The 11,506-nt window shown below is 41.7% G+C and overlaps 1 protein-coding gene across 6 annotated transcripts in view; it reads right to left on the reverse strand.

Annotated features, from left to right (window-relative positions):
* Positions 1-5,147: 5,147 nt before the first annotated feature.
* ano1a (anoctamin 1, calcium activated chloride channel a) overlaps positions 5,148-11,506 on the reverse strand; it is a 59,021-nt gene continuing 52,662 nt past the window's right edge. For all 6 annotated transcript variants that reach the window (XM_078944171.1, XM_011486989.4, XM_078944172.1 and 3 more), the window contains 3 exons: positions 8,991-9,175; positions 8,713-8,818; positions 5,148-7,421 (listed from right to left, as the gene is read on the reverse strand). In XM_078944171.1, the coding sequence (XP_078800297.1) occupies positions 7,176-7,421; positions 8,713-8,818; positions 8,991-9,175 (537 nt within the window). In that variant the 3' untranslated portion in view covers positions 5,148-7,175. The remainder of the gene's footprint in view (positions 7,422-8,712; positions 8,819-8,990; positions 9,176-11,506) is intronic.

An 11,506-nucleotide genomic window follows, 5' to 3' on the forward strand; every position in this document is an offset into this window, starting at 1 on the left:
AACCCAACATTTGTAAATAAATAAAAAATAAACTTCATACATGCAGTCTCAAAATGAACCCCTAAATCCCCAGTTAACTGCTAAAAAACATTGTGAAAACATTTAGGCTGCCAGAAATGATCATTAAAGTAATGGCCAATCTGAAGTTATTTATGTTATGGCAGCGGCAGCGGCGGCAGCAGCAGGCTACCATCACAGCTCATTTAACATTTATGAACTAATTATACAACAACAAAACACAACAAAACCTTTGTGTTACAGCAGAGCAAACAGACACACCAATCATAACTAATGATACAAGTTAAGGCAGAGCTAACGTTTAATAAGAAAATCTTAAAAAATAAACAATGACGTCATTTGCAACATTTGGGCCTACTTCAGTTTTGGTCATCGACCAAAAGAAAGTTTTCATCAGCAACGTTGTTGTTGCAGGGCCAGGTAGCATTGGAAAACATGCATCTAGCTGTGAGGACATATGCTTTTCTTTGTCTCTTTTCTCCTTTTCGAACTAAATTAGGCACCAGATGGCTTTGACCTTTTTTGTCCATATTTCAGATGTTTTTGCCATTTAGCATAAATGTCCTCACGACGGCAACAAGTTCGTCGACTAAACCAACTGTCACCTTAGTGACAACATTGTTTTGTGTTCCCAGTTTTATTTGGGCATTTTACAAAAAATTAACCCTGAAAAACACATGATTTTTTATGCCTTTATTAAAATTTAGGTGATAGAATGTCACCATATGACTGACTTTAAAAAAAGTTTTAAGCCCTTGTCCCCCACCTGACCACTTCATCTGCAAGCGTCCCACAGTTGAACTGATTCCTTGGAGCCCTCCCCCTTTTCGTCACACATTTCCAGCAGGAGCGCATGCAGCTGGACCCAGGGGCGCCAATTTGCTACATGGCAGAGCAGTCGCAGTTTTTATTTTATTTTTTCATAAAGCCCTGAGCCGCGGCCGGCGACCTTCACCCCCGTTGAAGATGATCCAGCCAGGTTTTGTGCATCGCGGCGGTGCTCCGTGCTCACCCCACGCCCCCTCCCCTTCTCCTTCTTCACACACATTTGCTTCTTCTTCTCAAAGCAAGGAAAGGGCGCAGCTGTGGAGTGGGGGCGCTGTCAGGTTTCAGGCTGTTACAAACAAATTCTGTGATATAAGTAAACTACGGAGCCTGTGTCCTGACATTAAAAAAATAAAATATATCTTGTTCCCACAAATTAATATCTTGTTCGCACGAAATAATATTCCGTTCCCACGAAATGCTATTTCGTTCCCTCGACACCATTAATTCGTTAAAACGAAATAATTATTCACGTCATAAGTCATTCATAAACACTGATATGCTATCCGTCCGGGCGCAAAAGCCGCTTTCAGCAGTAACTTCCGTGTCTCTGACCCACATTCGTTCAAGAAAGGAAAAGGAAAACAAAAATGATGTCTTTATTATTGTCTTAATGAATATAAGAAAAATATATGATTTACGATGCCCAAGCTTTATGCTTCACCATACCGCAGCGATTCACCGGACATAGCACCTAGCTCCGCCGCAGAGCTCTTTAGCTTGTCATGCAGGCATTCGGGCACCTGGCTGGCCATCTGCAGGCCGTCTATATAGGAATATAGGAATAGTAATATTCAGGAGTTGTCTTTTATTAACATAATCATTAGCAGTCACTTTACATCCGTAGGCTACCAAGCCCATCATTAACTTATTCACGTCTTGGCATTCATAAACACGGATGTGAACAATAGTTGGATTCACAGCAGATACCTTCAAATTTCTGTCTGTATGTGTACTGTACTTTGCATGGAAGACACGGAGGATTTTTAGAGATCTCGTTTGGCTTGTCCTCTAACCACAATCACCAACATCCACCTCTCTGAATGATTCCTGGGGCCAGCCCAGGACTCCTTGATGATTTTTCCCAGCTTCTTCCTCTCTGTGATGCTACTGCTCCAACATGAGGCGCCATGTAGGATGGCTGAAGCCACAGCAGAGTCATGGAAGGTCGTCAGGAGCGACCCTTTAACTCCAAAGGACCGCTGTCTCCTCAGCAGGTACGGCCTGCTTTGGATGTACAGCATGTCGGTGTTCAGTTTGCTAGTGAGCTCAGCACCCAGGAACTTGTAAGAATCAACTCTCTTGATCTCCCTTCACTGGATGTTCACCAATAAGGGGGCAAGAGGCTGATGTCTGTGGAAGTCCACCACCATCTCTTTGGTTTTCCCTGACATCATTGATGAGTCGGCTGTACTGACACCAGTCCACTAAGTCTTGTCAGTCGTGTCTTCAATACAGTACAGAATGTCTTCAGCTTGCAAATACGATTATGGGTTTCATTCTATAATACTGGAGTAATTTTTCTTTAAACAAGAGAAAAGTGTGAGGGGTTTTAGTGCCTTAAAACATCTATTTGGTATAATTCTGAACTTTTTGGAGACATTTTAAAATAATACATTTCATAATCCTAATGTTTCATCCAGTCTGAGCTAAACTCAACACAATGATGTGTCCAATAATGATTTGTACATCTAGATTTACTCAAATTCATTATTATTTTATTTGTCCTCTATAAAATAAACATTGTTTTAGAAAATTACTGTGTTCATTGTAAAAATTAACTGTAATATTTACAACAAATGTCCTTTAGCGACTGGACGGCTCAGCATGTAGGACTGACACATGGGAGACCAGGGTTCGATTCCCAATGTGGGTCCTTGGGCAAGATCCATTACACTACTGCTTAACTATGTAGCCACAAGGGGGGCCCAAGTCTGCATCGCCCTGTGCCAGTCCCCCAACCCAGATAAAATACAGGGCTGTGTCAGGAAGGGCATCCAGTGTAAAAATCTCTGCCAAACCACCGGTGTGGATCAGTGGAAGCAGATTCCCTGTGGCGACCCCTGACAGGATTAGCTAAAAGGTGAACGGCAATAGAATAAAATGCCCTTTCAGATGAAACTACAAAAATCAACCTATGATATTAAAAACAAGAGCAAAAACTCACGTAACATTCTAGTTTAAGGTCAGGATTTTAAAAACATTGTTGCCGTTTTTTAGATGTGGTGAGGGGTTTGGAGTGTTCCATAAGATTTCTGGAACAATTGTTCCAAATGATTCGATCTCCCAATCAAATTTTTTCTGCCATCATTTAATATTACAGATACATATAAACATGTACAGACAGTTGTTTAGGTGAAGTGGTGCTTGTAAAAGGAATCCTTATGCACTTTGATTTATTTGTAAATATTTAAGATCCATCTCTTGTTTCTTCATTGCTCTATTTATTTTTTTTACTTCTGGATATTTCTATTTTGTGTTAAATCTAAAGAGAAAACATCAACTTATTAAGGTTGTTTCCTTAGGTCCTCAGCCCACACTTTGGAGTGGATTGTCACACCTTGGTGTCAGAAGTGGGATGACTACTCAGAGAAACCCCTTGGGTGAGGGGTGGGGAACAAGAAATATCTACAACGAATAAAGCTGCCAAACTTGAGGTTGATCTGGAGTCACCTCAGCCTGACGAAAGTGAAGACTGGGAGACTAATGACGAGAGTGTTCCTTTGGTCCAGCGATCCCGGGGACCTTCAGCTGAGGCATCCGTGGCCAGAGGAGCAGAGATGAGGCGGTGATCAAGGGGAGTTCCAAGGTCTGCGCATTGCCATCCAAGAGGGCAGACTGTCACTGGCACCATCAGATTGTTCCAGGGCGGAGACCGCCGTTTTTCTCATGGGACTCTTCACAGGTTCTCCGATGCCACAGCAGCAGTCTGCGTAAGTCCGTTGGGGATGTTGAACATTTTTTCCTTTGCTTTGATCAAGTTGCAATAACTTGGGCTTGGCCAGACACTGAGTGGGCCAACAGATTGGTACTTTTACTGACGGGGAAAGCTTTGGAGGCAAATACATACTCGGATCCTAAGCAAGCCCTACTGGCCAAATTGGACATTTCTGCTAAGACTTAACAGTGTTTCAGGAAAACAGCTGTATCCCCAAGGAACCAAAACCTACCAATGTTTAAAAGTTCTATGTCGACGTTGGATTAAAGCAGACCACTACATCTGTTACTACTGCCATAAGGCCTCAGACCGTCTCCTCAAACAGTCTAAACTTTCACATTACAGCTACGTCACCCATAAAGATTTATTCAAAAAAGTAGATAACCTTCACTCTGGATGTTAATTGTTTAAAATAGGCTGGTTTATTACATAGTGGGAATTCCATGTCTTTGGTTAAGAAAGACCGTCTGTCCAACAGTGCCAACAAAAAGACCAAAACCAACATTAAATGTGTTTATGGGGAACCGAGAGAATATCCAACAACTGGAGTTACTGTAGTTGTAGGTGGGCAGAAATTTTTGTTGCAAGTGGGGGTTGTTGATAAATTATCTGAAGTTTGTATTCTGGGGAGGGATTTGCCAAGTCTCCAAAAACCTGAAATGTGTGCAGTTGTTACAAGGTTTTAAACAAAAGCTGGCCTGGAGCCCCTACCTGATCTTCATAAGGATTTATGTGAGGGTAGTTTTGGGACAGAGGGGTTCAGGTGGAGGTGGGGTTGTACCAAGAATCAGCCTTGAGCGTCTCCTCGTTTGGACAGACTGACAGATGAGGTTAGTCAGGAATCTCTGTGGATCATGTTGTTTGCAGACGACACTGATCTGTAGTGAGAGCGGAGAGCAAGTGGAAGAACATCTAGAGAGGTGGAGGTTTGTTTGGGAAAGTAGAGGACTAAAGATCAGCTACAGCAAGACAGATAATCCGCGTGTGAATGAGAGGAAGAGAGTCCTTTAAGTGAAGTAAATATTTAAACCAACCCAGTGTTCTCAGTGACCTTTGTGCAGATCCCAGTCAGTCTGTGGAACAACAGCAGATACTCTGTGGGATTCTGGGTCATTCCAAAAATCTTGGTAGAAAGTTTCGTCCCAAAAAAATCAGTTTCAGAGCAACTCACTGTTTATTTCTTTGCAGAAAAAAACATTAAAAAAAGACTACGTGAAAGGGTAATAATGTGTGTCTGCACGTACACACATCAATAAGAAAAGCTATTAAAACAGTAAAAATATTTAGAAAATAAAGTATTTGAAGCAGTAAACAACGAGGCAGCAGACAAAAAGGAAGAATCACCACATGTGATGGCACGCTCAAAGACTAATAAAACACGACAATTTTAATGTTTCAAGGCAGGGAAAGACACATTTATGGAAACATTCTCTTTAAAAGTAACTGTCAGAATGACAACTTTCAATAAAAACATAAAATACTCATCTGTCTCATCAAATGTGTACTTCCTTATTCTTTCCAATTTCTAAAGAGTCCCCATTTGAACTGGAAAAGCCTTTGTTTTTGCTTTTTTCAACGTTTCTTCCTGATGCATGAAGATGCCGTGGGATCAAAGTGGACTGACAAATACATAAAATAGAAAATAAAAACTCAAAAATTTAAAAACACGAAAAAACAACAATAATGATAACAATAAAAAAAAAATACAATTTGGTCAGTTTGAGGTCTTCAATTCTGGGTTCATCTGACCTTTGGGTTGTTTTTCAGTCAGCAGTAGAAGTGGGAATCCAGTCACTCACATATACAGTAGTACAGTTTTGTAGGTTGATGAATAAAATTAAAGAGAAAAAAAACATTGTTCAGTCAAAGACGATAAAAAGAACATGAAGGAAAATGATGCAGAAACGGATCTTCTTCGCCAGAGTTCATCATTTGAGCAAATCTGCTTAAAGGATGTTTCTATGATCCGGGAAAAGATCACGTCACGGCTTGATCCGTTGTCTGAAGGTACGAAGAGTGTTGCCGTGGTTTCCAGCTGCCACTGAGCTGCCAGCAGTTAAGACACAAACCCTAAACTGACTGGCGTTTACCGGAGGCTGTCACTCTATCAAGTGTCATGTGACCCAGCTGTGGTTTTTACAAAAAAAAAAAGAATCACGAAGATCTGCTTCTACACAACCAAACATACAATTACAACCAAAACAAACATGGTTGGAAAATATGGTTGTATAAAATGATTGCTTTTAAAAACTAAAGTCAAAGTCTCAAACGTGAATCAGAAGCGAGGATGGAGTTCATATTTTTTTCTTCATATGGGCACAAAGGAACTTTTTGGTTTTCCTAATTGCAGTTTTAGAACCAACAATCATCCACATCTGAGGTAAATTTACTTCATTTCTGACTGTAGAGTAATCACATTTAAAAAAAAAAAAAAAAAAAAAAAAAAAAATCAAGATTTTACTCTAATTCTATTCTTATTCAGCATTAAAGCATTTATGATCTAAAAGTTGTGCTTGGATGAAATTGAACATTAAAGTGTTGAAGTGCAAAACTTTTTTTCGTCTCCGTCTCTTGATTATATATTAATGACAGAACTATGAGAAACATCTACTGCAGATGTTAACACAAGGAAAATATGGCTCCTTAACTGTTTTGTAAGATATTCACAACACATTTATAAACCAATGCTGAAGTGTTTCTCTGTACCCACATAGAAAAACTAGACATGAGGCGCCTTTCTTTCAATGTGTGACATCCACCGAATGCTAGAGTTGAACACGAGAACACAGAGACAGGAGTGTCTCTGCATCCCCTACAGCCTGTTACAGCTTCAGGAGTTCAGCTTTGATGAAGATCAGATCCAACCCAAACCAAACCCAAAGACCCACACGGTCCAGCAGACACGTCTTCCAACTGCAGTTCATTACGGTACGTCTGTCACAAAGACAAAGAGCATGGGCTAAACACTGCTAAATCACATATAAACATATAAAGAAGCCTTTGTGAGCTTTCCTCATCACACTTGCCCCAGTGTTCAAATAAAAAGCATCAGGAGGATCTTTTGGACGGAATCATGGAGATGGTCCTTACAGAGTCTGCTTCAGACGCCGTTATGGCAGAAGGCGGCCGGTGCAGCGGTCCATCGTTGGGGCCCACGTGGAGTCTGGCACGACCTCAGTCAACAAACTTCAACTTTTTCAATACAGATAAAAGAAATGTTGAGCTTTAGGGGGAAGTTTGCGTCCAATTTTGCGTTGAAGTTAGGAGGAAAGCAGCTTCAAAGTATGTACCTGATCTGATCCCATTTGATCAGGTTGGGCATAATGCTTTTTTGTTCGAAAAGAGAGTAAATGTAAATGTTCTGTTGATGGTGGCAGACTGTGAGCGTGAACATTTACCAGCCAACTCTTGCATGCGTGTTGGGGCGTGAGCGCGGCTGTGGTGGGCTCTGACCATCTGAGGTCGGACTGTTGCAATTATACAGGCCGCGGCTGTCGCGGGCTGCACGCCTTTTACCCTGTTCCTCCTTCATGAAAAGCTCCATCATGTGGATTTTCTCCTTGTGGATCTGCAGGGTGATGTCTTTGGGAATGTCCGGGATCAGCCAGTCCACAAAGTCACTCATGAGCATCACCACGTTCTGCAAGACACAGAATCAACAGACATTTCTGAGGAGCAGCCACAGAAAATTGGAGCAGTAAAATCAACAAACGGCTTCTCAGATTTGACCAAATAAGTGCCTCCACAGGGGTACAACAGGAGGGCATTTGTCAAGTTTTTTCCTGATTAGATTTAAGTACAATACAAAAAACATGCAACACATCAAAAGTTGGAAAACGCAAACCAGGCCAAAACGAAACCAAAGGAGGCTGTTTCTAAAGTATTAAACTAGGCTTGGCTAATCAAAAAAAATAAAAAAATAAAAAGTGACCAACATCTTCTATGATTGACTGCTTTTTACATTCCAACTTGATGGAATCAACCAGGATGAATGAGAATCCATCCAGACAGAGTTGTGATTCCAAATGAGCTGACTTTCTTCAAAATAAAGGTGTAGCTTTGTGAGACAGCTCGAGTCCCCGGCTTCCATCCCACTGCTTTGAAGGCCGTGTCACACAGCCACTACTGACAGTTTTTGCACAGTGCACGGATGAAAATTGGCCCAAAGATTTGGGAAAAGTGACAAAAGTTGTGGTTCTTTACGTAAAATTTCCACAGATGTATCTCGAGTAAATGGCGTTAAAACCACGGAAAAACTATGAATTAACCACGCAAAGAGCACGTAAATCAACGTAGAACATGAACCGTGCATGATTATTGCCCTGTTCGTATACAATTTATTAGTGATTTGTGCGTCAGTTACGTATTTTTAACCTGATATGTGCACTGTATACACGATATTAAAGTCATACATCGTGGTACATGTGTGAATAGGTCAGACATACGCTGAAAGCCACAAATTTGTGTAATCTTCCAAAAATCGAACACAATTGGGTCATTGTGATTATATATTAATTGTGTATAAACTACGTAAAATTCTCATAAACGGTGTAATTCTCAATGGAATTTCTATTAAGATTCATCGACGGATGTCGAACGCATGAATCACTTATGAATTACATTTATCATGGATCATGAAAGACCAAAGTTACATACATGGAAATTGCACAGATTTTTCTTAGCTGCTGACACGGCTTTAATAAACACCAGCATACAGAACCCCTCGACTCTTTGCGAGTAAACACAAGCGCATGGCTGCTGGGTATTGATTTAAATCAGATTTTTATTTGTTCTGTTTGCATTTTTGTAAAAAAATAAACAAATATTTATATTTCTGAAAGGTTTCTTTGTTTGCAGCATTTTTTCACAGTGACTTATGCGTAGGCTTCAACGTGTTGCAGTGGCATGAATGTTTTTGAGCCGTCCCAAACCTGAAAGACGATGACGAAGGCCAGGCGGACTGCTAGAATGGACCAGAACTCCTTGGATAGCTCGTAGGGGGTGCTGGACCACGGTGGTTCCCTGTAGTCCTTATATCTGCAGGCCAACCACATTTAGCTGTAGCATTCATCGGCTGTTTAGCATTTTGAGGATGTAAATAGAAACAGCCACTAGATCACAAACAACATAACTGCAACAAAACGTGTTAATTCTTCAATGAATTTTCCACATTTTAACCTTGTAAAGATTTGATAAAATGCCATTTTACCTGCAGGTCTCTACATTGTAGCCCAAGTGATTGGGGTATATGGGTTGAGTGTTTGGCTCAAAGTCACGGACGTTGAAAACGGACAGAGTGTGGTTCACAAAGCCGTGCAGGGTGCCGTCAGGACTGTACGTATACTGGTAGACCAGGCGGGGGATGAAGTCAGAGGTGAAGGCGATGACAAAAGCCTGAGGAAAGAACACTTCCTCAGTTTACTGTTCTTCAGGACAGGAGAAACTGCTGCTTCCCTCTGTTTTTTCGGACATTGGTCACATCAAGCAAAACACGAGTAGAAAGCTGAACGTGGGTCCAGCTCTGTGATTCAAGTGTCATAAAACCGATTTACTTGGACTGAATCACTGTGACAAGAAATTAAAAAACCTAAGTATGAAGTATCAACATGCATAAGGCTGAGGGTTTTGTTCCATCATACTGTGTTTTTATAAAAATGGTAAAAACTTCCAGACAAGCCTTAACTTCCCAGACTAAGGTCCATCTCTTAAAGATATGTCCAGTCACATTCGCACAAAGATCAAAAACGTTCAACACAAACTTCCTAAGAGTCAATTTAAAACCAATTTAAATTCAAAAATGCCACTGAGCGGCAACTTTAGAGCAGGTTTTTCAGCAAATTCAACAAGTAACCGCAGAGGTCTTCAGGAAAAGTCAAAAGTAACCGATGACTGCACGATTTTTTGACATCAGTCGGTGGCCGCCCTGGGCACATTTGGAGGTTGTGTGGTGGTGGTGCATGTTTGTGTGTGTGTGTATGTCTGGCAGGTCAGTGTGTGTGTGTGTGGCTCTTTGACTATCACAGTTAAAAATTTTGGCTCTTTGTGTCAAACTTGTTCGCCACCCCTGTTTGTGTTGGAGGCTTTAATAGAAAAAAAACTGTGGATGTAACGTGGATTAAAATGTTAAACAATGAACCAAGACCAAGGTAAGAAAGTGAAGCGGATTATTTTGTGCTGTAAGTTTTTTTCATGTGAAATTCACTGCATTCACTAACGTTTTAATCCACATTATATCCGCTGTTTCTTTTCTATTAAAGCCTCTAAAAGAAAGTCCCGCCCCGCTGCCTTGACAAATTTTAGCCAGAAAGGTTACCGCCTCCAAGTGACAAACACACCCCTGAACACCGCCCCCCCCAAGTGACAAAAAACCCCCCTTAAAGGCCCGTACACACTGGGACGAATTTCCATGCGATATTCGCAGAGGTTTAACGCCTCGTGACTAAACAAAGGGCACCAATGTGAGTGTGCACACCGACGCGAAAAAACGCCACGCGTCAAAGCGTCACTTTTTCAGAAACGCCTCGGGTTCGTTTTTTTGGTTTGACGCGCCGCGTCAAAAACTATACGACCAATGAGAATGGCGCTTTTGCACACGTGTCTGGAGCTTCTGAAGTTACAGTAAAACACAACTTGGGGGCGCTCAAACACAAAACTGCCTTGCTGAGCACACATACCAGCGAAGAAGATAGACGCCAAGTAGCGTCTACACTGCCGCGAAGAAATAATGACGGACATTCCAAAATATCCCCGAAAACGCTCATGATACATTTTCAGCTCTCGTACCAGTCAAAACTCCCCATGTTCTTCTCTTCTCATAACTATGGGATGTACCCAAAAATCGGCGTCTTTTCCGGCGTCTTTCATCATTCTACAGAACAATAATTTCTTCATCGCTGGAACTGGAGCTGGAGCTACTGGTGCTTGAAACATTCATGTTTTCTTTTTATTATTCTGACTAGCGCGTAAATACTTGCTCTCTTCTTCTGAGTGAAAAGCGACTTTAAGAAGCAAGAAGTTGCGCAGCGCCACCTTGTGTACAGGAGTATTTCTGTTTTACATTAAGCGCCATCTATTGTCAGGGAATGAAATTGCATGTTCGCTCGGCTCATCGTCAGTGAAAATCGCCTGGGTGTGAACACAAAAAACGTGGCGAAAAACGCTGGCGAAAAACGGCTGGCGAATATACGTCCCTGGTGTGTACAGGCCTCAACACTGCGCGCAGACCCAGTGAGCGCGCAGGATCACCGCTCAGTTAGGATTGCAGGCCTGCAGCTGTAAAATGCGGGGTCGCTCGGTTAGAATTGCGCCTGCGAGGTTGTAAGGTTCCCCACTCGGTTCCTGAATACGCCGCTCAGTTGTCTTTATGCTCGTTCAATTTATGGCAGTCATGAAACGCCAAACAGCCAAAATGCTGTTGGCAAAGCGGGACAAAGTTCTGCAGAACCTCTCAGCAATAGATTTTAGTTTAGTGACCTGATCGATCAGAGTGACGTGTACAACACTAAAAAGGCGAACGTTGTGGCCATGACGGTTACTGTTTTACATCCGTGTGTGTGAGAAAGTGGAGCTGCAGCGGTGCAGTGCAGACTGATATGTTAAAGCATTTTTGCCACATTAAAGCATCTCCTTCACCCTGTCATACTGCTGCATCATCATCATACTTTATTGTCTCTGCAAAGACTTATTGTTTTTTCTTATCTTTGAAGTACCATTCAGGCTCCTGTT

This window comes from Oryzias latipes, chromosome 3 (genome assembly GCF_053564925.1).
Source record: "Oryzias latipes strain Hd-rR chromosome 3, Olatipes_Hd-rR_3.1".
NCBI lineage: Eukaryota > Metazoa > Chordata > Actinopteri > Beloniformes > Adrianichthyidae > Oryzias > Oryzias latipes.